The 27,107-nt window shown below is 45.1% G+C and overlaps 1 protein-coding gene across 1 annotated transcript in view; it reads right to left on the bottom strand.

Annotated features, from left to right (window-relative positions):
* Positions 1 to 14,330: 14,330 nt before the first annotated feature.
* The window catches only part of LOC139534699 (procollagen C-endopeptidase enhancer 2-like), a 30,430-nt gene continuing 17,653 nt past the window's right edge, over positions 14,331 to 27,107 (bottom strand). Inside the window, exons 3-9 of the mRNA XM_071334078.1 lie at positions 20,692 to 20,950; positions 20,117 to 20,241; positions 18,852 to 18,988; positions 17,137 to 17,780; positions 16,838 to 16,918; positions 15,888 to 16,058; positions 14,331 to 14,792 (exon numbers count right to left, since the gene is read on the bottom strand). Of these exons, the coding sequence (XP_071190179.1) occupies positions 14,662 to 14,792; positions 15,888 to 16,058; positions 16,838 to 16,918; positions 17,137 to 17,780; positions 18,852 to 18,988; positions 20,117 to 20,241; positions 20,692 to 20,950 (1,548 nt within the window). The 3' untranslated portion in view covers positions 14,331 to 14,661. The remainder of the gene's footprint in view (positions 14,793 to 15,887; positions 16,059 to 16,837; positions 16,919 to 17,136; positions 17,781 to 18,851; positions 18,989 to 20,116; positions 20,242 to 20,691; positions 20,951 to 27,107) is intronic.

The following is a 27,107-nucleotide window of genomic DNA, read 5'->3' on the forward strand; positions in this document are numbered from 1 at the left end:
CAATGTAACTCCAAGTCAATCACACTTCGGTGAAATCAAACTGTCCACTTAGGAAGCAACACTGATTGACAATAAATTTCACATGCTGTTGTGCAAATGGAATAGACAAAAGGTGGAAATTATAGGCAATTACCAAGACACCCCCAAAAAAGGAGTGATTCTGCAGGTGGTGACCACAGACCACTTCTCAGTTCCTATGCTTCCTGGCTGATGTTTTGGTCACTTTTGAATGCTGGCGGTGCTCTCACTCTAGTGGTAGCATGAGACGGAGTCTACAACCCACACAAGTGGCTCAGGTAGTGCAGTTCATCCAGGATGGCACATCAATGCGAGCTGTGGCAAAAAGGTTTGCTGTGTCTGTCAGCGTAGTGTCCAGAGCATGGAGGCGCTACCAGGAGACAGGCCAGTACATCAGGAGACGTGGAGGAGGCCGTAGGAGGGACACAACCCAGCAGCAGGACCGCTACCTCCACCTTTGTGCAAGGAGGAGCACTGCCAGCGCCCTGCAAAATGACCTCCAGCAGGCCACAAATGTGCATGTGTCTGCTCAAACGGTCATAAACAGACTCCATGAGGGTGGTATGAGGGCCCGACGTCCACAGGTGGGGGTTGTGCTTACAGCCCAACACCGTGCAGGACGTTTGGCATTTGCCAGAGAACACCAAGATTGGCAAATTCGCCACTGGCGCCCTGTGCTCTTCACAGATGAAAGCAGGTTCACACTGAGCACATGAGCACATGTGACAGACGTGACAGAGTCTGGAGACGCCGTGGAGAACGTTCTGCTGCCTGCAACATCCTCCAGCATGACCGGTTTGGTGATGGGTCAGTCATGGTGTGGGGTGGCATTTCTTTGTGGGGCCGCACAGCCCTCCATGTGCTCGCCAGAGGTAGCCTGACTGCCATTAGGTACCGAGATGAGATCCTCAGACCCCTTGTGAGACCATATGCTGACACATGCACATTTGTGGCCTGCTGGAGGTCATTTTGCAGGGCGCTGGCAGTGCTCCTCCTTGCACAAAGGTGGAGGTAGCGGTCCTGCTGCTGGGTTGTGTCCCTCCTACGGCCTCCTCCACGTCTCCTGATGTACTGGCCTGTCTCCTGGTAGCGCCTCCATGCTCTGGACACTACGCTGACAGACACAGCAAACCTTTTTGCCACAGCTCGCATTGATGTGCCATCCTGGATGAACTGCACTACCTGAGCCACTTGTGTGGGTTGTAGACTCCGTCTCATGCTACCACTAGAGTGAGAGCACCGCCAGCATTCAAAAGTGACCAAAACATCAGCCAGGAAGCATAGGAACTGAGAAGTGGTCTGTGGTCACCACCTGCAGAATCACTCCTTTTTTGGGGGTGTCTTGGTAATTGCCTATAATTTCCACCTTTTGTCTATTCCATTTGCACAACAGCATGTGACATTTATTGTCAATCAGTGTTGCTTCCTAAGTGGACAGTTTGATTTCACAGAAGTGTGATTGACTTGGAGTTACATTGTGTTGTTTAAGTGTTCCCTTTATTTTTTTGAGCAGTGTATATATCTCACACATTCGCAATTTCATTTTCCTTCATGTTATACTAAATCTCTCTCTTCATACTTTCTTGATACCTTCTCAAAACTCGCTGTCATGCCACACACAGTTTAATTTCCGAGCGCTTTCTCACAAGTCGACTTTGCTCCCGAGTGGCGCAGCGGTCTAAGGCACTGCAGCTCAGTGCTAGAGGCGTCACTAGAGACTCTGGTTCGATCCCGGGCTGTATCACAACCGGCCGTGATCGGGATTCCCATAGGGCGGAGCCAAATTGGCCCAGCTTCGTCCGGGTTAGGGGAGGGTTTGACCGGGGTAGGCCGTCATTGTAAAATAAGAATTTGTTCTTAACTGACTTGCCTAGTTTAATAAAGGTTAAATAAAAAAAAACAGGAAGTGGGGTAGCTTTTCCGACAACAGAAATAGACCAAGACCTCACTCAGTCTTGCATTATTGCACTCTGAGGGGTGGAGCCCAACTTCATATGCACTTTCTGAAGCCACATCTTCAAAAGGACTTCTACGTACAGAATATTTCAAAAATGTTTCTGACGACAAATTGTTGATCTAACGTACTAGACCACAGATTTTTTTATTGCTATCAATATCAATGGTCAACTTCATACTATAGCTGCATGTACTGTACACTGATTGCACTGAAAAACTTTCCGTACTTTATTTATGGTAAAGAAACAAGGGCCTGAAACAGCCAGTGATGGAACTTTTACCTGCGGTAATATCTATATGTCTGAAGCCGTAGTGAGGATACATTGTATAAACCACAGGAGGTTGGTGGCACCTTAATTGGGGAGGACAGGCTCGTGGTAATGACTGGAGTGGAATCAGTGGAATGATATCAGCAACATCAAACACATGGTTTCCATGGTTTCCAGGTGTTTGATGCCGTTCCATTTGCTCCGTTCCGGACTTTATTATGAGCCGTCCTCCCCTCACCAGCCTCCTGTGGTATAAACTCTTATCAGCAGATCATTGATGATGTGTTAGCCTGCTCAGACATTGCTGACGCATGCCAGATCTTACAACGCCTTGATAGGTATTTTACCTTATCATGTGTTATAGCAATCTGGGGCCTGACGGCACAATCGATGACGTGGCATACAACCATTGGTTGATGCATGCAATGTCTGAGCAGGGTAACATGACCTGAATGTTGACAATGTGGACGATTGGATGAGACCACCAGGAAGAAACACTCTGGTTAGATTTGCATTCAACCAATCAGGTTACTTTGAGGAAGTTGTTGACCAATGAGACCCCTGAAGGATGATTGTTTATTTGTCTCTCAACCAATCATGCAAATATTTGCATGAAATAGCCTCCTCTTATGTAGATAATTAGCAGTAGCACGTTTAAATACTCCTTCTGAATGTTCATTTCCTGGGAATGTAAAGAGAGACAACAAGACATGCTTCTATTTTAGACATACAGTAGATTAGCTAGCATAAACAATGATGTTATAATTGCTATGCTCCGGACATTCTCATGTCTCCTCCCCCATATCTCTGCTCTCCTCTCTCTTCTTGGTTATGGATTCTACTCCTGTCTGTCTCTTCTTGGTTATGGATTCTACTCCTGTCTGTCTCTTCCTGGTTATGGATTCTACTGCTGTCTGTCTCTTCCTGGTTATGTATTCTACTCCTGTCTGTCTCTTCCTGGTTATGGATTCTACTGCTGTCTGTCTCTTCTTGGTTATGGATTCTACTCCTGTCTGTCTCTTCCTGGTTATGGATTCTACTGCTGTCTGTCTCTTCCTGGTTATGTATTCTACTGCTGTCTGTCTCTTCCTGGTTATAGATTCTACTGCTGTCTGTCTCTTCCTGGTTATGAATTCTAGTGCTGTCTGTCTCTTCCTGGTTATGGATTCTAATGCTGTCTGTCTCTTCCTGGTTATGGATTCTAATGCTGTCTGTCTCTTCTTGGTTATGGATTCTAATGCTGTCTGTCTCTTCCTGGTTATGAATTCTAGTGCTGTCTGTCTCTTCCTGGTTATAGATTCTACTGCTGTCTGTCTCTTCCTGGTTATAGATTCTAATGCTGTCTGTCTCTTCCTGGTTATGAATTCTAGTGCTGTCTGTCTCTTCCTGGTAATGAATTCTAGTGCTGTGTGTCTCTTCTTGGTTATGGATTCTAATGCTGTCTGTCTCTTCCTGGTTATGAATTCTAGTGCTGTCTGTCTCTTCCTGGTTATAGATTCTACTGCTGTCTGTCTCTTCCTGGTTATAGATTCTACTGCTGTCTGTCTCTTCCTGGTTTTGGATTCTACTGCTGTCTGTCTCTTCCTGGTTATGGATTCTACTGCTGTCTGTCTCTTCCTGGTTATAGATTCTACTGCTGTCTGTCTCTTCCTGGTTTTGGATCCTACTGCTGTCTGTCTCTTCCTGGTTATGGATTCTACTGCTGTCTGTCTCTTCCTGGTTATGGATTCTACTGCTGTCTGTCTCTTCCTGGTTATGGATTCTACTGCTGTCTGTCTCTTCCTGGTTATAGATTCTACTGCTGTCTGTCTCTTCCTGGTTATAGATTCTACTGCTGTCTGTCTCTTCCTGGTTATAGATTCTACTGCTGTCTGTCTCTTCCTGGTTATGGATTCTACTGCTGTCTGTCTCTTCCTGGTTATGGATTCTACTGCTGTCTGTCTCTTCCTGGTTTTGGATCCTACTGCTGTCTGTCTCTTCCTGGTTATGGATTCTACTGCTGTCTGTCTCTTCCTGGTTATGGATTCTACTGCTGTCTGTCTCTTCCTGGTTATAGATTCTACTGCTGTCTGTCTCTTCCTGGTTATGGATTCTACTGCTGTCTGTCTCTTCCTGGTTATGGATCCTACTGCTGTCTGTTTTTAGTTCTGTCTTCGTTTGAAGAATTATGCCGTCAGTTATTGAGAAAAGAAAGAGAAAGCATGTCTTGTGTTTAAAATGTAGGAGTCTGATCTGATTCATTTCTATCAGGGCAAGCCGTAGATATACATAAGAGTTTTGCAAACTATCCTCCATTTTAGCTCCAAATTTCCAATCCCAATCTCTATGGATAACTCTATTTATGGGTAAATCTTTGACTCTTTTGGTTCTGCCCTCTCCCACGCCCTGAGTTTACTTGCACAGTGACAGTGGACCAGGCCAGTCCTGTCTTAGAGATGAAGTGCAGTGATGAAGTGCAGCTTTAGCCCACTTTAGTCAACTGCTTTGTTGACTCAAACAGACACCTGTATAGTATCTAGGCTTTAACATATTATATTAGGCCACCAAGTCAGTCAGGATTTGGATTAATATGTGTACGATGCTTGATAGAGAGGTCTACTTTCTGGGGGACCTGAACATTGACTGGTTATCATCTAGCTGTCCTCTCAACTGTGACTAATGCCTGTCATACCAATATTGTTGGATCTGTGACATCCACTTGTATTGATCATGTCGTCACTAACGCTACAGAGCTTTGCACCAAAACAACATCAGTTCCCATTGGCTGTAGTGACCGTGACATTGTGGCAATAACGAGGAAAGTCAAAGTGCCAAAGGTTGGGCCTAAAGTTGTTTATAAGAGATCATACAACATGTTTTCTCAGGACTCTTCTGTTGAAGATGTATTAAATACAGATGTAGCACTAGAAGTATTTGTAGAAATATTCCTTCCAGTTGTTGACCAGCACCTGTTAAGAATCTACCTGTAAGAACTGTTAGGGCCCCTGGATTGATGAGGAATTTAAGAATTCTTTGGTTCAAAGACACGATACAAAAGACGTGAGATACAAGTCAGGTTGCTCAGCTGATTGGTTGACATACAAGTCAGGTTGCTCAGCTGATTGGTTGACATACAAGTCAGGTTGCTCTGCTGATTGGTTGACATACAAGTCAGGTTGCTCTGCTGATTGGTTGACATACAAGTCAGGTTGCTCTGCTGATTGGTTGACATACAAGTCATGTTGCTCTGCTGATTGGTTGACATTCTGTAACTTGAGACATTTTGTGACTAAACTTAACAAAAATATGATTTCTTTTTTTATTACCAAACCAAGATAAATGACTTAAAACACAATGGGAAAGGCTTTGGAGCACCTTAAATGATATCATGGGTAGAAAACCCAAATTCATCTCCATCGATCATTGAAGTTTATGGAAATTTATAACAAAACCTTTCGATAATAGCCAATCATTTCAATTACTATTTCACTAGTAAAGTGGAAAAACTCAGAAGTGAAATTACCACATTGAACAAGTGAACCATCATATTGTTATATAACATATCTAATAATGAAAAATAAGGATTGCTGTTTTGAATTTGGTCAAGTTAGTGCTGGAGAGGTGGAAAAACCATTGTTATCTATCAATAATGATAAGCCTACAGGTAGAGACAACCTAGATGGGAAACTATTGAGAATGGTAGCAGACTGTATTACCACCTCTATTTGCTATATCTTTAACCAAAGCCTAAAGGAGGGTGTGTCCACAGGTGTTGAAGGAAGTTAAACAAATTCCACTGCCTAAAAATAGTAAAGCACCCTTTGCTGGCTCTAACAGCCGCCCAATCAGTTTGTTGCCTGTTCTTAGTAAACTGATGGAGAAATATGTGTTTGACCAAATACAATGCCATTTTTCAGAGAACAAGTTAACTCCTGACATTCAGCATGCATATAGAGAAGGGCACTCAACTTGTACTGCACTGTCTCAGATGACTGATGATTGGCTAAAATACATGGATAGTAAGATAATAGTTGGAGCTGAATTGTTAGATTTCATTGCAGCCTTTGATGTTATTGAAGAAACTCACTTGCTATGGCTTTACATCACCTGCCGTTGGATTGGGTTGGAATGTTATTTATCCAATAGAACCCAGAGAGTGTTCTTCAATGGAAGCTTCTCTAACATCAGATATGTACAGATCGGTGTCCCTCAGGGCAGTTGACTTGGGCCGTTACTCTTCTCTGTTATTACAAATGATTTGCCACTGGTCTTACACAAAGCTAGAATGACTAATGCGGATGATTCCACACTGTACATGTCAGCACCCAAAGCCAGTGAGCTCACTGACATTCTAGTTACAGTTAGAATCAGAATGGGTGATTAATAATGAACAGGTTTTTAATAAATATAAAACTAAAAGCATTGTGTTTGGTTCAAAACATTCTCTAAGACCTAAACCTAAACTGGAGTTGTACATAAAGGGTGTGGAAGACGTGGATGTCGATTAAGGCAGCCCCCCCTCACCTCTCTGATTTAGAGGGGTTGGGTAAAATGCGGAAGACACATTTCATTTTAATACATTCAGTTGGACAACTGACTAGGTATCCCCCCTTTTCCCCATTGAGCCAGTTGAGGAAGCTAAACTCCTAGGTATAATAACATCGGATGGTCAATTATCATGGTCAAGTCATATTGACAGAGTTGTTGTGAAGATGGGGAGGGGGCGTGTCTGTTATAAAAAAACATGTTCTACGTTTTTGACACAAAGATCAACTGTACTAGTTGTTCAGGCTCAGATCTTGTCCCATCTTGATAACCGTCCGCTAATGTGGTCAAGTGTATCAAAGAAAGACCTAGCAAAGCTGCAGCTCAAAACGGAGCACCTTTAAAGGCCCATGTACAACTAACGTCAACAACATCAACTAACGTCAACAGCATCAACTAACGTCAACAGCATCAACTAACATCAACTTTCCTGGTTGAGGATTGACGAGAGATTAGCTACTTTTCTTCCGGTTTTTATGAGAGAAAAAATTACTGTGATGAAAATTGCAGATTGTCTGCATCATCAAATAACATTCAGCTCAGACACCCGTACATACCCCACAAGACATGCCACCGGGGGTCTCTTCAGACACCCGTACATACCCCACAAGACATGCCACCAGGGGTCTCTTCAGACACTCGTACATACCCCACAAGACATGCCACCAGGGGTCTCTTCAGACACCCGTACATACCCCACAAGACATGCCACCAGGGGTCTCTTCAGACACCCGTATATACCCCACAAGACATGCCACCAGGGGTCTCTTCAGACACCCGTACATACCCCACAAGACATGCCACCAGGGGTCTCTTCAGACACCCGTACATACCCCACAAGACATGCCACCAGGGGTCTCTTCAGACACCCGTACATACCCCACAAGACATGCCACCAGGGGTCTCTTCACAGTCCCAAAGTCCAACAGGAATTCACGGCAACTCACAGTATTATTATACAGAGCCATGATCACATAGAAGTCCCTTGCATCTCCTGTTAGTCAGCAAACAGCAGAACGACCTTTAAACACTGATTAAACAACAACTCATAGAACAGACTGTGAGGACACAGACACACACACCCACACTCTAACACACACACACTAACACACACTCTAACACACACACTAACACACACAAACACTCTAACACACACACTCACACACACTCTAACACACACACTAACACACACACTCTCTAACACACACACACACTCTAACACACACACTAACACACACACTCTCTAACACACACACACACACACACACTTACACACACACTCTAACACACACACACACACACACTAACACACACATACACACACACACTCTAACACACACATACACTAACACACACACAGACATACTACATGTATTTACATGTGTCTCGATGCACTGAATTGCACAAGCTTGTGAGAGGTAGCTTTTTGAGAACCAGACTTTTTTTAAAGAAAGCTACATCTCCACGTAACAATGCTGTAATGTAAAGGTTGGCGTAACATTGCTGTAATGTAAAGGTTGGCATAACATTGCTTTAATGTAAAGGTTGACGTAACATTGTAGCACTGTAACATTCTGCAACGTTTAGGCAACACTTGCTTACAGGAAGTCGACCTTCAAAGCCCTACACAGCTCTTTGTAGGTCGGCTATCTGCCAGACTTGAAAGAATTATGCATTATTACAAACGTTGAGGAAATAATCTTTCCATAACTTAAATGTAACATTTCAATAGTTCTGCTGCACTGTGAATGGAAACGCTGACACAACGTTAGGCTCTTTATCCTGTCTGTGTAGGCAGGAGATGCCAGACATAAAGTTATCAGATGTAATCCAAAGCCACTGTGGATGTAAGACTGTACAAACAAGGCTACTTTACCTATACCAGGAGTCGGCAACAGACGGGCCCGCGGGCCAAAACCGGTCGAAAAAGACTGTAAAATCACCAGAAATTCAGACAAAAAATTTGCATAATTTAGTAAATCTGTTCCCAAATATTCCCACAAATAAATAAAGAGACATATGTAATGGTGCCTCGGTATAATCAAGGTTTGAAATGATTGTATTTGAAAATACAATCTCTTTTTGAGCTTGCAGTGTACAAATGATTAGAATTATGTTCTGGCCCCCAGACCACAAAACTTGTCTTGTGGCTGAATCTAGTTGCCAACCCCTGACGTACAGTATGCCTTTCAGGGGTAAATGCTGATTCTGATATATGCATTTTAAATAGTATAAATATATATATTAATGACGATTAGCAGATCACATTGATTTCATCCTAATTATAATCATTTTTAATTTGAAAAGGGTAATTTTTCTGTCTTTTGTGCAATAATATAATTGTGTGTAGAGGGAGCGAGTCCTAATATTGAGATGTACAGTTTGAATTAATTGAATGAACTGAATATAAAACAATAAAATGTAGACACGTTATCTAGGAGTACTCAGCGTTGTTGTGTACATCTATTTCCTGTCTTGTCGTTACAGCACAGGTGTGTTGAGGTAGCATAGCTCTTCTTTGAATAAATTTGAATAATCCAAGATTCAAATGTTTGCAAATGGGTTTGGAGAACACGTACAGCGCATACAGACTTATTCTAAAATGGATTAAATCGTTTTTTCCCCCCTCATCTATCTACACACAATACCCCATAATGACAAATCCAAAATATATTTTTTGAAATTTTTGCAAATGTATTCAAAATAAAAAACTGAAATATAGCTTATTTACATAAGTATTCAGACCCTTTTCTATGAGACTTAACATTGAGTTCAGGTGCATCCTGTTTCCATGGATCATCTGGAGATGTTTCTACAACTTGATTGGAGTCCACCTGTGGTAAATTCAATTGATTGGACATGATTTGGAAAGGCACACACCTGTCTATAGAAGATCTGGGGAAGGGTACCAAAACATTTCTGCAGCATTGAAGGTCCCCAGAACACAATGGCCTCCATCATTCTTAAATGGAAGAAGTTTGGAACCAACAAGACTCTTCCTAGAGCTGGCCACCTGGCCAAACTGAGCAATCAGGGGAGAAGGGCTTTGGTCAGGGAGGTGACCATTAACCCGATGGTGAAAATATATTTCCTCTGTGGAAATACTTCCAGACAGACAACCATCTCTGCAGCACTCCACCAATCAGGCCTTTATGGTAGAGTGGCCAGACGGAAGCCACTCCTCAGTAAAAGACACATGACAGCCCGCTTGGAGTATGCCAAAAGGCACCTAAAGGACTCTCAGACCACGAGAAACAAGATTCTCTGGTCTGATGAAACCAAGATTGAACTCTTTGGCCTGAATGTCAAGCGTCTCATCTGGAGGAAACCTGGCACCATCCCTACGGTGAAGCATGGTGGTGGCAGCATCATGCTGTGGGGATGTTTTTCAGCGGCAGGGACTGGGAGACTAGTCAGGATCGAGGGAAAGATGAACAGAGTAAAGTACAGAGAGATCCTTAATGAAAACCTAAGGCAGAGCAATTAAGGCTTCAGACCAGGGTGAAGGTTCACCTTCCAACAGGACAACGACCCTAAGCACACAGCCAAGATAACGCCGGAGTGGCTTCGGGACAAGTCTCTGAATGTCCTTGAGTGACCCAGCCAGAGCCCGGACATGAACCCGATTGAACATCTCTGGAGAGACCTGAAAATAGCTGTGCAGCAACGCTGCCAATCCAACCTGACAGAGCTTGAGAGGATCTGCAGAGAAGAATGTGAGAAATTCCCCAAATACAGGTGTGCCAAGCTTGTAGCGTCATACTCAAGAAGACTCGAGGCTGTAATTGCTGCAAAAGGCGCTTCAACAAAGTACTGAGTAAAAGGTCTGAATACTTATGGAAATGTGATATTTCAGTTTTTAGGTTTTATAAATTAGCAAAATAAAAAAATAAAAACAGTTTTTCTTTGTCATAATGGGGTATTGTGTGTAGATTGATGAGGGGGGAAAACGATTTAATCAAATTTAGTTTAAGGCTGTAACGTAACAAAAATGTTGGGAAAGTAAAGGGGTCTGAATAGTTTCGAAAGGCTCTGAATGCTGCTGCTATTCTGTAGACAGAGTGTGCCAAGCTGTGCTGTCTTCCGTGTGTGTGTGTGTGTGTGTGTGTGTGTGTGTGTGTGTGTGTGTGTGTGTGTGTGTGTGTGTGTGTGTGTGTGTGTGTGTGTGTGTGTGTGTGTGTGTGTGTGTTTTCTGCTGTGTGGAGGAGCATGAGCAGCTGGCCATTACATGGTTATGACACACACACACACACACACACACACATAGAATTCTCCACCCCCACACCGACTCTTTCCATTCCTCTCTTTCTCTCTCCCCTCCCTCCGTCTCTCTATATGCCCTGTAACTCCCAGTGTTCAACAGATCACTGAAATAGGAGATGGGCAGACGAAGAAGAGCGATGGAGGAGAGAGAGAGAGACAGGTACAACAGAGGAGAGTTGGCAGCAGTTCAAGCTCTCTTTGCGTGCACTCCCTCCCTCCCTTCAGCAGTGTCACCTTCCCTTGCTTAGCCAGTGAGTCACTGTGAGAGAGTGAGAAGGAGGAGAAGGAGAGAGACAGAGGCAGATGGTCTGAACGCAGCAGAGATAGAAATACAGGCGAGAGAAAGCGTAATACTTCAATAGACCACCAGGTGGCGACACAAACCGTCTCTGAGCCATGTGTCCCCATGACTACACATCTTGTCCTGAAGGTGACCACAGGTGACTTGTCAAGGCCATTATGTAACTCTTATGTAACTCTTTATAATATGTGATCATTCTGATGAACAGATTTTAAGATTGATACAGACCATAGGAAGAAATAGACTCATCCCAAAATAGGACACTGCTGTTTCCCTTGTTGATAATATACAGTTGATATTAATTATAAAAGTAAATATAAAATTCGATTTTCTAATATGAATCATAACAAAAATAAAGGCAAGTTCAAATCAGTACCTTTTATTTTGAGTTCATATCTGAACCACATTAGATGTGATTGCTTAACCACAAACTACCACCAGGTGCAGCCATTGATTTGTAATTAGACGAGTATGTCCATATTCATTGAGACCAGATGGGGAAAGGGGAGATACCTAGTCAACTGAATGTATTCAATGGGGAAAGGGGAGATACCTAGTCAACTGAATGTATTCAATGGGGAAAGGGGAGATACCTAGTCAACTGAATGTATTCAATGGGGAAAGGGGAGATACCTAGTCAACTGAATGTATTCAATGGGGAAAGGGGAGATACCTAGTCAACTGAATGTATTCAATGGGGAAAGGGGAGATACCTAGTCAACTGAATGTATTCAATGGGGAAAGGGGAGATACCTAGTCAACTGAATGTATTCAATGGGGAAAGGGGAGATACCTAGTCAACTGAATGTATTCAATGGGGAAAGGGGAGATACCTAGTCAACTGAATGTATTCAATGGGGAAAGGGGAGATACCTAGTCAACTGAATGTATTCAATGGGGAAAGGGGAGATACCTAGTCAACTGAATGTATTCAATGGGGAAAGGGGAGATACCTAGTCAACTGAATGTATTCAATGGGGAAAGGGGAGATACCTAGTCAACTGAATGTATTCAATGGGGAAAGGGGAGATACCTAGTCAACTGAATGTATTCAATGGGGAAAGGGGAGATACCTAGTCAACTGAATGTATTCAATGGGGAAAGGGGAGATACCTAGTCAACTGAATGTATTCAATGGGGAAAGGGGAGATACCTAGTCAACTGAATGTATTCAATGGGGAAAGGGGAGATACCTAGTCAACTGAATGTATTCAATGGGGAAAGGGGAGATACCTAGTCAACTGAATGTATTCAATGGGGAAAGGGGAGATACCTAGTCAACTGAATGTATTCAATGGGGAAAGGGGAGATACCTAGTCAACTGAATGTATTCAATGGGGAAAGGGGAGATACCTAGTCAACTGAATGTATTCAATGGGGAAAGGGGAGATACCTAGTCAACTGAATGTATTCAATGGGGAAAGGGGAGATACCTAGTCAACTGAATGTATTCAATGGGGAAAGGGGAGATACCTAGTCAACTGAATGTATTCAATGGGGAAAGGGGAGATACCTAGTCAACTGAATGTATTCAATGGGGAAAGGGGAGATACCTAGTCAACTGAATGTATTCAATGGGGAAAGGGGAGATACCTAGTCAACTGAATGTATTCAATGGGGAAAGGGGAGATACCTAGTCAACTGAATGTATTCAATGGGGAAAGGGGAGATACCTAGTCAACTGAATGTATTCAATGGGGAAAGGGGAGATACCTAGTCAACTGAATGTATTCAATGGGGAAAGGGGAGATACCTAGTCAACTGAATGTATTCAATGGGGAAAGGGGAGATACCTAGTCAACTGAATGTATTCAATGGGGAAAGGGGAGATACCTAGTCAACTGAATGTATTCAATGGGGAAAGGGGAGATACCTAGTCAACTGAATGTATTCAATGGGGAAAGGGGAGATACCTAGTCAACTGAATGTATTCAATGGGGAAAGGGGAGATACCTAGTCAACTGAATGTATTCAATGGGGAAAGGGGAGATACCTAGTCAACTGAATGTATTCAATGGGGAAAGGGGAGATACCTAGTCAACTGAATGTATTCAATGGGGAAAGGGGAGATACCTAGTCAACTGAATGTATTCAATGGGGAAAGGGGAGATACCTAGTCAACTGAATGTATTCAATGGGGAAAGGGGAGATACCTAGTCAACTGAATGTATTCAATGGGGAAAGGGGAGATACCTAGTCAACTGAATGTATTCAATGGGGAAAGGGGAGATACCTAGTCAACTGAATGTATTCAATGGGGAAAGGGGAGATACCTAGTCAACTGAATGTATTCAATGGGGAAAGGGGAGATACCTAGTCAACTGAATGTATTCAATGGGGAAAGGGGAGATACCTAGTCAACTGAATGTATTCAATGGGGAAAGGGGAGATACCTAGTCAACTGAATGTATTCAATGGGGAAAGGGGAGATACCTAGTCAACTGAATGTATTCAATGGGGAAAGGGGAGATACCTAGTCAACTGAATGTATTCAATGGGGAAAGGGGAGATACCTAGTCAACTGAATGTATTCAATGGGGAAAGGGGAGATACCTAGTCAACTGAATGTATTCAATGGGGAAAGGGGAGATACCTAGTCAACTGAATGTATTCAATGGGGAAAGGGTCAACTGAATGTATTCAATGGGGAAAGGGGAGATACCTAGTCAACTGAATGTATTCAATGGGGAAAGGGGAGATACCTAGTCAACTGAATGTATTCAATGGGGAAAGGGTCAACTGAATGTATTCAATGGGGAAAGGGTCAACTGAATGTATTCAACTGAAATGTGTCTTCCGAAGTGGCAGAATGACAGGTTTTTTACCTTGTCTTTCTCGGGGAGATTCGACCCGGCAACCTTTCAGATACTGACCCAACGCTCTAACCACTAGGCTACCTGATGGGGAAAGTGCTGCAGCTGATGATGAGCCATAGGCGTTTACCGATGTTTTAGTTTAAGAAAATTTAACTTTGACGTAACACACAAAATAATCTAACCTTTGCGATATACATCCTTTATTCACAGAAATATCACAATTTACATACAAATACAAAGAAGTATATCTGAGTGTATAAAAATACGAAATAGCAATACGACAACATAAAAAGATTTTCAACACTGTACGTAATGGTTAGCCCCGTACCCCTAAACTTACGGAAACCATCTTTGGTCGTTGGTCCTCATTTTGAATCATTTTGATTCGCTCGTTTAGAATTAGTTTTTCATATTTTCATATTTGGACAGTTGTTGTGTAGTTGTTGGTTGGTAGTGGTACAGTCGGAGGAATGGCAGGTTTCCCACTCTGTGATTGGTGGACTGGGCTGTAAGATCAGCATGATTGGCGGGCGAGATTGGCCAGTGCTTTGGCGTGGACCGCCTTGTACAGGAGAGCGAAGCTGGAGGGGTTGAGAAGGCCGCGCCCCTGCACATCCACCTTGCCCATCAGCACGTAGTTCGCTCCTGAATGAATGAATGAATAAATTAATGGATAGATTAATGAATGAATCAATTAATTAATAAATAAATTGATCGATAGATAGATAGATTAATCAATTAATAAATTAATGAATTGATTGATAGATTAATGAATTAAGGAATTCATAACTGAATGGATGGATGGGTAGATGAATGAATGAACAAATTAATGAATTAACCAATTTACTAATCAGTCAATTAGTCCATGGTTTCCCAAACTTGGTCCTGGGATCCCCCCTAGAACTACACAGCTTATTCAAATAACCAACTGATCATCAAGCTTTGATTATTTGAATCAGCTAGGACAAAAACCGGAACGTGCACCCAGGTGGGGCCCCGGGACCGAGTTTGAGAAACCCTGAATTAGTCCATCCACCAAATATGCCAGACAGTTACAGGAAGAAGCTAATGTTCTACTCAGTTGTGTGTGTGTGTGTGTGTGTGTGTGTGTGTGTGTGTGTGTGTGTGTGTGTGTGTGTGTGTGTCAGATGTACACTGAGTGTACAAAACATTATGAACACCTGCTCTTTCCATGACATAGACTGACCAGGTTAATTCAGGTGAAAGCTATGATCCCTTATTGATGTCACTTGTTAAATCCACTTCAATCAAGTGTAGATGAAGGGGAGGAGACAGGTTAAAGAAGGATTTTAAAGCCTCAAGACAATTGACACATGGATTGTGTATGTGTGCCATTCAGAGGGTGAATGGGCGAGACAAAATATTTAATAAGTGCCTTTGAACAGGGTGTGGTAGTAGGTGCCAGGCGCACCGGTTTGTGTCAAGAACTGCAACGCTGCTGGGTTTTTCCACAATCAACAGTTTCCTGTGTGTATCAAGAATGGTCCACCACCCAAAGGCCATCCAGCCAATTTGACACAACTGTGGGAAGCATTGGAGTCAACATGAGCCAGCATCCCTGTGGAACGCTTTCAACACCTTGTAGAGTCCATGACCCGATGAACTGAGACTGTTCTGAGGGCTAAAAGGATGGGGGACTGGGGGGGATGGGGTGCAACTCAATATTATGAAGGTGTTCCTAATGTTTGGTATAGTCAGTGTATGTGAGACAGTACATACCTTTGCGTAGGCTGGGGCAATTCCTGCAGTTGGAGGTGAGTTTGACGGACATGGCTGGTCCTGATTTGATGATGGCCATGCGGCCACTCTTATAGGACTTGATGAGAGACACATCCACAGTCACACTGCCTCTAGGGCCTGGGACCAAGGATGTCACCTTCCCTGTGATCACTGGGAGTTGGGAGAGAGGATAGGAGAGGGAGGGGTGGGTGGGTGGGGGGGTGATGGAGTAAGATACCAAGTGGGAGGGGTTGAAACAGGACACCAGGATTCTATTTCGGTGGTTTGTACATTCTGACTCACTCATCCCACTTCCTTCTCTGTGAGGGATTAAGATATTATTGTCATATCAAGGCTTGTGACAAACATTTTCCTATGGCTATTATTTGGTGTTTGTTAAAATCTGAGAATGGCAGAGTGAGAGAGAGACAGGGAGAGAGAGACAGGGAGGGAGAGAGAGAGAGAGGGAGGGAGAGAGAGAGGGAGGGAGAGAGACAGGGAGGGAGGGAGAGAGAGCGAGAGAGAGAGAGGGGAGGGAGGGAGAGACAGGGACAGAGAGGGAGAGAGGGAGAGAGAGCGAGAGAGGGAGGGAGGGAGGGAGAGGGGGGGAGGGAGGGAGGGAGAGAGAGAGAAAGATTTCCCCGCAGGACCTTGTTTTGAGTCATTTAGAATAATTGTTCTAAGTGCTGTGTCTTCTTCCTGTCTACCATTAAACTGTGCCCATGCAGATCACATACCAATCTACTAGCACAAATACTGTAGCTATGACAACCAAGATAGCAACTTCAAACCATGCCAACGAACATGTGAGATAGAGGGAGAGAGAGACACGGAGCGAGAGAGAGAGAAACAGGGAGAGAGAGAGAGAGAGGGAGGAATGAAATCATTAGGGAAGACAGGGAGAACCAAAAAGATAGACCGTAAGAAGAGGGGTAGAGAGTGTGACTCACCGAAATCATTAGGGCAGAAGTTGGATTGGAGTGTTCCTGTCCTCTTACAAGCCACGGTACACAGCTGATTCATCGGTAGGGCTACAAAATACACACACACACACACACACACACACACACACACACACACACACACACACACACACACACACACACACACACACACACACACACACACACACACACACACACACACACACACACACACACTGTTATTTCAAAACAAAATGTCTGAAAAGCAGCAGTAACAATCACAGTGCAGTATCAAACAGTTGTTCCCTCATCAGACTGTAACTCACGTTTCTTGCTCACGACAGGTTTCTTAGTCACAGTCTTAGTCCGGCTCGGTCCACGCTTGGCTGTGGTTTTAGTCCCTGGTTCAGGTGTGGGCTTGGCTCCAGGCTTAGAGAAGGGTTTCTTAATTGGTTTCACTGTTTTGGCCCCTGGTTTTGGTGTGGGCTTGGATTTCACCTTGGTACCAGGTTTAGGGGTTGGTTTAGCCTTGGTACCAGGTTTAGGGGTTGGTTTAACCTTGGTACCAGGTTTAGGGGTTGGTTTAGCCTTGGTACCAGGTTTAGTGGTTGGTTTAGCCTTGGTACCAGGTTTAGGGGTAGGTATGGGTCTGACTCCGGGCTTGGCTGTAGGCTTACGTGGTGGAGGCTTCACTGGTATCCTTACCCCAGGTCTGACGGCTGGTTTTGGGGTGGGCTTGGCCCTGATGGCTGGCTTGGGTTTAGGAGTGTTCCGGGCTGGTTTGGTCAGCTTGGAGGTTGGTTTCTGGGGTGTTGCGGTGACCCGAGACCCATGGACGTTGTCTTCCCCGGAGGAGGGCGTCCGGGAACCCCGCGGCACGCTGGAGTAGTGGGCCATGAAGCCGTTGGAGGTCACACTGAGGTCAGACACAAACTGCACCAGGAGCTCGTTCCCATTGGTCACTAGGGTCCTGTAAGAGGGGTGGAGGGAATGGAGGAGAGGAGAGGAGAAAGAGAGAGAGGAGAGGAAGAGGAGGGGAAAGAGAGAGGAAAGGAAGAGGAGGGGAAAGAGAGAGAGGAGAGGAAGAGGAGGGGAAAGAGAAAGGAGAGGAAGAGGAGGGGAAAGAGAGAGGAGAGGAAGAGGAGGGGAAAGAGAGAGGAGAGGAAGAGGAGGGGAAAGAGAGAGGAGAGGAAAGAGAGAGGAGAGGAAGAGGAGGGGAAAGAGAAAGGAGAGGAAGAGGAGGAGAAAGAGAGAGAGGAGAGGAAGAGGAGGGGAAAGAGAGAGGAGAGGAAGAAGAGGGGAGAGAGAGAGGAGAGGAAGAGGAGGGGAAAGAGAAAGGAGAGGAAGAGGAGGGGAAAGAGAGAGGAGGAGAGGAAGAGGAGGGGAAAGAGAGAGGAGAGGAAGAAGAGGGGAGAGAGAGAGGAGAGGAAGAGGAGGGGAAAGAGAGAGGAGGAGAGGAAGAGGAGGGGAAAGAGAGAGGAGAGGAAGAGGAGGGGAAAGAGAGAGGAGGAGAGGAAAAGGAGGGGAAAGAGAGAGGAGAGGAAGAGGAGGGGAAAGAGAGAGGAGGGGAAGAGGAGGGGAAAGAGAGAGGAGGGGAAGAGGAGGGGAAAGAGAGAGGAGAGGAAGAGGAGGGGAAAGAGAAAGGAGAGGAAGAGGAGGGGAAAGAGAGAGGAGGGGAAAGAGAGAGGAGAGGAAGAGGGGAAAGAGAGAGGAGGAAGAGGAGGGGAAGAGAGTAGGAAGAAGAGGGGAAGAGAGAGGAGTAGAAGAGGAAGGGAAAGAGGAGAGCAAGAGGGGAAAGAGAGCGGAGAGGAAGAGGAGGGGAAAGAGAGAAGAGAGGAAAAGGAAGGGAAAGAGAGAAGAGGGGATGAGAGAGGAGGGGAAGAGGGAAGAGTGAATAGCGAAGGGAATGAGAGTGACGAGAGAGAGCCGTGGTAGATTTTGAAAAATCCTTTTGATATTAGTGAAAAGTTTTACAAATCTAAGTGAAAATGTAACAACATTTGATAAACATTTCAGTAACATCGTAAGAACATTTTCTGACCCTGGTACCCTGTCACCACAGTACTTCCCAATGCGCCGCGAGTCGTCCCTCTCACCCCCATTAAAGAATGCCACGTAGTCATAGCGACAGTACGTGTCAGCCTCTATATCCAACTTCACAAACTTGACCTCGATCACCTAGGAAAACACAACCAGTCACAATGTCACAACGGACTTTCACAAGAAATGAACCATCCTTACATAACCCAAATCATGTTAAGTTACACAAGATGGAAATTGGTCAACCAATGAGTGTTGGAACTTCAAAGCCATTTATCTCAGAATCATCTTTTGACAGATATGAGCTCAGAACTCTAAGGTCATGACAGGTTTTAGTTATGTGTCACTGTAGTTGCTTCTTGTTATTCATAATTCTTGCACTGTAATGTAGAGTGAAGGGAGCTGGTCGGCGCTGACATTTAGAATACAGAGGGGCATTTACTCTCTCTCTCTCTCTCTCTCTCTCTCTCTCTCTCTCTCTCTCTCTCTCTCTCTCTCTCTGCCTCTCTCTCTCTCTGCCTCTCTCTCTCTCTGCCTCTCTCTCTCTCTCTCTCTCTCTCTCTCTCTCTCTCTCTCTCTCTCTCTCTCTCTCTCTCTCTCTCTCTCTCTCTCTCTCTCTGCCTCTCCCTCTCTCTCTCTCTCTCTGCCTCTCTCTCTCTCTCTCTGCCTCTCTCCCTCTCTCTGCCTCTCTCCCTCTCTCTGCCTCTCTCTCTCGGCAAACATGTACACGCCCTACTCCTTCAATGAAGCCTTTCATTTGCACACGTCACAGGACCGCAGTCAGGGGACACGCACGCACACACACTCGCGCACGCACACGCGCACACACACACACACACACACACACACACACACACACACACACACACACACACACACACACACACACACACACACACACACATCTACTCCCGTAACTTAAGCTTCCAGAGCTGTCTCTAACGATGGCCGTTAAGTGTCTTTCAGAACCTCAAATAAGGTGAAATGATATGCTGCTGATGCTGTGTTGTGATTGGTGGAGGTGTGCTGCTGATGCTGTGTTGTGATTGGTGGAGGTGTGCTGCTGATGCTGTGTTGTGATTGGTGGAGGTGTGCTGCTGATGCTGTGTTGTGATTGGTGGAGGTGTGCTGCTGATGCTGTGTTGTGATTGGTGGAGGTGTGCTGCTGATGCTGTGTTGTGATTGGTGGAGGTGTGCTACTGATGCTGTGTTGTGATTGGTGGAGGTGTGCTGCTGATGCTGTGTCGGGATTGGTTGAGCCCTGACATTGCTGGGCTCCACGGAGATGTGCCAGGAGCAGCTGATGCCTGCTGGGTAATCTGAGTTGGGCCAGTTGGGCGTCTTGACTGAACCCTGAGCCTTCGTTAGTCTACCCCCACAGAACTGATTCTCTGAGGAGAGACAGACACAGAGAGAGACAGAGAGAGAGAGAGAGAGAGAGAGAGAGAGAGAGAGAGAGAGAGAGAGAGAGAGAGAGAGAGAGAGAGAGAGAGAGAGAGAGAGAGAGAGAGAGAGAGAGAGAGAGAGAGAGAGAGAGAGAGAGAGAGAGAGAGAGAGACAGAGACAGAGACAGAGACACAGAGACACAGAGAGAGAGACAGAGACAGAGTGACAGAAAGAGAGAGAGAGAGACGGACACTATAAATAGAGACAGACTCACTGTCTATGAGACCATAGTATCAATAATCACATCTCACTGTCTATGAGACCATATTATCAATAATCACATCTCACTGTCTATGAGACCATATTATCAATAATCACATCTCTCTGTCTATGAGACCATATTATCAATAATCACATCTGTCTATGAGACCATATTATCAATAATCACATCTCACCGTCCATGTGTGGTTTCCCTCCTTGGTAGTGGGCGGCAAACCCCCGTCCTCCTGTACTGCTATCAGACACCATCTCCAGCATCATGGTGTTGGAGGTAGAGATGAGAGCCCCGGGTCGGAACGTCCCGCAGAACCTCCCCAGCTTCTGCATCGTGTGCAAGTGGCCGTTGTACACGTCCAGGTAGTCATAGCGACAGGTGGGGTCGGCCTCCAGGTCAAACATGCGGAAGGAGAGCATGACGACGTGGCCCTCGGGGACCTGGGTATTATGGGATGTAGATGTGAGGGGCTAAATGTCAGAGGCTATTTTATACCATTTTATTGGTTTGAGTTTATTTTTATTTTTACAGGGACAGTGAACATTAAATCAACGTTTCAGTAAAAGTGCCGGTTTTAGCCAGCCGGCTAATTTTCAACCTCAGTCCCTGGGCAGGTTATTAAAAACAATTACAATATAGACAATCAATGAGCAGTGAGCACACGCAGAGCAACATAGGACAAGCAAGACACAACATACAGACAGAGCAACATAGGACAAGCAAGACACAACATACAGACAGAGCAACATAGGACAACTAACACGTAGCATGCAGACAGAGCAACATAGGACAAGTAACACGTAGCATGCAGACAGAGCAACATAGGACAAGTAACACGTAGCATACAGACAGAGCAACATAGGACAAGTAACACGTAGCATGCAGACAGAGAAACATAGAACAAGTAACACGTAGCATGCAGACAGAGAAACATGGCACAAAAAAGCAGCAAGACAAAATCCATAAAAGCAACAAAGTGTTTCCACACCTCACAAGCTACAGACAACAGACAACATGGAAAGCGGCAATACACAGCTAGAGATTATGTTCACAAATCTGATTGACCTTTAGCCATGTCTTCATGTTTTTTGTGAAAGTGTGATATGTGGTGCAGTTATGTGTGTCTGATGGCAGTGTATTCCAGACATGGGAAGCTCTCACAGAGAAAGCAGATTTACTAAAGGTGCTTTTCCTTAAAAGGGAACTATACAGTCACCTCTCATGGCAGACCTTGTGGATCTGCTGCCATATGTTTGGGTTTTCTGTTTAACAAAAGTACTGAGTGGAGGGGGAGCCAGGCCATTTAGGATCTTGAATACAAGACATGCGTCAGTGTATTGCACAAGATTTTCCCAACTCAGGAGCTCATGCTTTCTGAGGATGTAACAGTGATGATGGCTATTGGGCTTCCTATCAATCACTTTGAGAGCCTGTTTGTAGACATACTGAATAGGTTTTAATGTGGTACAGCGAGATTGGGCCCAACTAGTCAAGCAGTATGTTAAGTGGGGGAGTATCATAGATTTGAAGTACAGTTTTGCTACCTCTGTAGTCAAACAATTTCGTATAAATCGGAAATTAGCTAGGTTGAATTTGGTTATTTGAGTTACCTTTTTCACCTTCTTTTTAAAAGAGAGGTTGGAATCAAGTATGATTCCAAGGTACTTAAAATCAGATACCACTTGGAGCTTCTGCCCTGACACACAGACATCTGGCTCAGTAGCATCAGATACCACCTGGAGCTTCTCCCCTGACACACAGACATCTGGTTCAGTAGCATCAGATACCACCTGGAGCTTCTCCCCTGACACACAGACATCTGGCTCAGTAGCATCAGATACCACCTGGAGCTTCTGCCCTGACACACAGACATCTGGCTCAGTAGCATCAGATACCACCTGGAGCTTCTGCCCTGACACACAGACATCTGGCTCAGTAGCATCAGATACCAGCTGGAGCTTCTGCCCTGACACACAGACATCTGGCTCAGTAGCATCAGATACCACCTGGAGCTTCTCCCCTGACACACAAACATCTGGCTCAGTAGCATCAGATACCAGCTGGAGCTTCTGCCCTGACACACAAACATCTGGCTCAGTAGCATCAGATACCACCTGGAGCTTCTCCCCTGACACACAAACATCTGGCTCAGTAGCATCAGATACCACCTGGAGCTTCTCCCCTGACACACAAACATCTGGCTCAGTAGCATCAGATACCAGCTGGAGCTTCTGCCCTGACACACAAACATCTGGCTCAGTAGCATCAGATACCACCTGGAGCTTCTCCCCTGACACACAAACATCTGGCTCAGTAGCATCAGATACCAGCTGGAGCTTCTGCCCTGACACACAAACATCTGGCTCAGTAGCATCAGATACCACCTGGAGCTTCTCCCCTGACACACAAACATCTGGCTCAGTAGCATCAGATACCACCTGGAGCTTCTGCCCTGACACACAAACATCTGGCTCAGTAGCATCAGATACCACCTGGAGCTTCTCCCCTGACACACAAACATCTGGCTCAGTAGCATCAGATACCACCTGGAGCTTCTGCCCTGACACACAGACATCTGGCTCAGTAGCATCAGATACCACCTGGAGCTTCTCCCCTGACACACAAACATCTGGCTCAGTAGCATCAGATACCACCTGGAGCTTCTCCCCTGACACACAGACATCTGGCTCAGTAGCATCAGATACGACCTGGAGCTTCTCCCCTGACACACAGACATCTGGCTCAGTAGCATCAGATACCACCTGGAGCTTCTCCCCTGACACACAAACATCTGGCTCAGTAGCATCAGATACCACCTGGAGCTTCTCCCCTGACACACAGACATCTGGCTCAGTAGCATCAGATACCACCTGGAGCTTCTCCCCTGACACACAGACATCTGGCTCAGTAGCATCAGATACCACCTGGAGCTTCTCCCCTGACACACAGACATCTGGCTCAGTAGCATCAGATACCACCTGGAGCTTCTCCCCTGACACACAAACATCTGGCTCAGTAGCATCAGATACCACCTGGAGCTTCTCCCCTGACACACAAACATCTGGCTCAGTAGCATCAGATACCACCTGGAGCTTCTCCCCTGACACACAAACATCTGGCTCAGTAGCATCAGATACCACCTGGAGCTTCTCCCCTGACACACAAACATCTGGCTCAGTAGCATCAGATACCACCTGGAGCTTCTCCCCTGACACACAAACATCTGGCTCAGTAGCATCAGTCCTCTTTGTGAAGAACATAAAGACAGTTTTTTCACATTGAGATGCAAAGATGAGTCACTGAGCCACTTTGTAACCTGGACCATTACAGTAGTGAGTCACTGAGTCACTTTGTAACCTGGACCATTACAGTAGTGAGTCACTGAGTCACGTTGTAACCTGGACCATTACAGTAGTGAGTCACTGAGTCACTTTGTAACCTGGACCATTACAGTAGTGAGTCACTGAGTCACTTTGTAACCTGGACCACTACAGTAGTGAGTCACTGAGTCACTTTGTAACCTGGACCATTACAGTAGTGAGTCACTGAGCCACTTTGTAACCTGGACCATTACAGTAGTGAGTCACTGAGTCACTTTGTAACCTGGACCACTACAGTAGTGAGTCACTGAGTCACTTTGTAACCTGGACCATTACAGTAGTGAGTCACTGAGTCACTTTGTAACCTGGACCATTACAGTAGTGAGTCACTGAGTCACTTTGTAACCTGGACCATTACAGTAGTGAGTCACTGAGCCACTTTGTAACCTGGACCATTACAGTAGTGAGTCACTGAGTCACTTTGTAACCTGGACCATTACAGTAGTGAGTCACTGAGTCACTTTGTAACCTGGACCATTACAGTAGTGAGTCACTGAGTCACTTTGTAACCTGGACCATTACAGTAGTGAGTCACTGAGCCACTTTGTAACCTGGACCACTACAGTAGTGAGTCACTGAGTCACTTTGTAACCTGGACCATTACAGTAGTGAGTCACTGAGTCACTTTGTAACCTGGACCATTACAGTAGTGAGTCACTGAGTCACTTTGTAACCTGGACCATTACAGTAGTGAGTCACTGAGCCACTTTGTAACCTGGACCACTACAGTAGTGAGTCACTGAGTCACTTTGTAACCTGGACCATTACAGTAGTGAGTCACTGAGCCACTTTGTAACCTGGACCATTACAGTAGTGAGTCACTGAGCCACTTTGTAACCTGGACCATTACAGTAGTGAGTCACTGAGTCACTTTGTAACCTGGACCATTACAGTAGTGAGTCACTGAGCCACTTTGTAACCTGGACCATTACAGTAGTGAGTCACTGAGTCACTTTGTAACCTGGACCATTACAGTAGTGAGTCACTGAGTCACTTTGTAACCTGGACCATTACAGTAGTGAGTCACTGAGTCACTTTGTAACCTGGACCATTACAGTAGTGAGTCACTGAGTCACTTTGTAACCTGGACCATTACAGTAGTGAGTCACTGAGTCACTTTGTAACCTGGACCATTACAGTAGTGAGTCACTGAGCCACTTTGTAACCTGGACCATTACAGTAGTGAGTCACTGAGTCACTTTGTAACCTGGACCATTACAGTAGTGAGTCACTGAGCCACTTTGTAACCTGGACCATTACAGTAGTGAGTCACTGAGCCACTTTGTAACCTGGACCATTACAGTAGTGAGTCACTGAGCCACTTTGTAACCTGGACCATTACAGTAGTGAGTCACTGAGCCACTTTGTAACCTGGACCATTACAGTAGTGAGTCACTGAGTCACTTTGTAACCTGGACCATTACAGTAGTGAGTCACTGAGTCACTTTGTAACCTGGACCATTACAGTAGTGAGTCACTGAGTCACTTTGTAACCTGGACCATTACAGTAGTGAGTCACTGAGCCACTTTGTAACCTGGACCATTACAGTAGTGAGTCACTGAGTCACTTTGTAACCTGGACCATTACAGTAGTGAGTCACTGAGCCACTTTGTAACCTGGACCATTACAGTAGTGAGTCACTGAGCCACTTTGTAACCTGGACCATTACAGTAGTGAGTCACTGAGCCACTTTGTAACCTGGACCATTACAGTAGTGAGTCACTGAGCCACTTTGTAACCTGGACCATTACAGTAGTGAGTCACTGAGCCACTTTGTAACCTGGACCATTACAGTAGTGAGTCACTGAGTCACTTTGTAACCTGGACCATTACAGTAGTGAGTCACTGAGCCACTTTGTAACCTGGACCATTACAGTAGTGAGTCACTGAGTCACTTTGTAACCTGGACCACTACAGTAGTGAGTCACTGAGCCACTTTGTAACCTGGACCATTACAGTAGTGAGTCACTGAGCCACTTTGTAACCTGGACCATTACAGTAGTGAGTCACTGAGCCACTTTGTAACCTGGACCATTACAGTAGTGAGTCACTGAGCCACTTTGTAACCTGGACCATTACAGTAGTGAGTCACTGAGTCACTTTGTAACCTGGACCACTACAGTAGTGAGTCACTGAGCCACTTTGTAACCTGGACCATTACAGTAGTGAGTCACTGAGCCACTTTGTAACCTGGACCATTACAGTAGTGAGTCACTGAGTCACTTTGTAACCTGGACCATTACAGTAGTGAGTCACTGAGCCACTTTGTAACCTGGACCATTACAGTAGTGAGTCACTGAGCCACTTTGTAACCTGGACCATTACAGTAGTGAGTCACTGAGTCACTTGGTAACCTGGACCATTACAGTAGTGAGTCACTGAGCCACTTTGTAACCTGGACCATTACAGTAGTGAGTCACTGAGCCACTTTGTAACCTGGACCATTACAGTAGTGAGTCACTGAGCCACTTTGTAACCTGGACCATTACAGTAGTGAGTCACTGAGCCACTTTGTAACCTGGACCATTACAGTAGTGAGTCACTGAGTCACTTTGTAACCTGGACCATTACAGTAGTGAGTCACTGAGCCACTTTGTAACCTGGACCATTACAGTAGTGAGTCACTGAGCCACTTTGTAACCTGGACCATTACAGTAGTGAGTCACTGAGTCACTTTGTAACCTGGACCATTACAGTAGTGAGTCACTGAGCCACTTTGTAACCTGGACCATTACAGTAGTGAGTCACTGAGTCACTTTGTAACCTGGACCATTACAGTAGTGAGTCACTGAGCCACTTTGTAACCTGGACCATTACAGTAGTGAGTCACTGAGTCACTTTGTAACCTGGACCATTACAGTAGTGAGTCACTGAGCCACTTTGTAACCTGGACCATTACAGTAGTGAGTCACTGAGCCACTTTGTAACCTGGACCATTACAGTAGTGAGTCACTGAGCCACTTTGTAACCTGGACCATTACAGTAGTGAGTCACTGAGCCACTTTGTAACCTGGACCATTACAGTAGTGAGTCACTGAGCCACTTTGTAACCTGGACCATTACAGTAGTGAGTCACTGAGCCACTTTGTAACCTGGACCATTACAGTAGTGAGTCACTGAGCCACTTTGTAACCTGGACCATTACAGTAGTGAGTCACTGAGCCACTTTGTAACCTGGACCATTACAGTAGTGAGTCACTGAGCCACTTTGTAACC

This window comes from Salvelinus alpinus, chromosome 11 (genome assembly GCF_045679555.1).
Source record: "Salvelinus alpinus chromosome 11, SLU_Salpinus.1, whole genome shotgun sequence".
Lineage (NCBI taxonomy): Eukaryota > Metazoa > Chordata > Actinopteri > Salmoniformes > Salmonidae > Salvelinus > Salvelinus alpinus.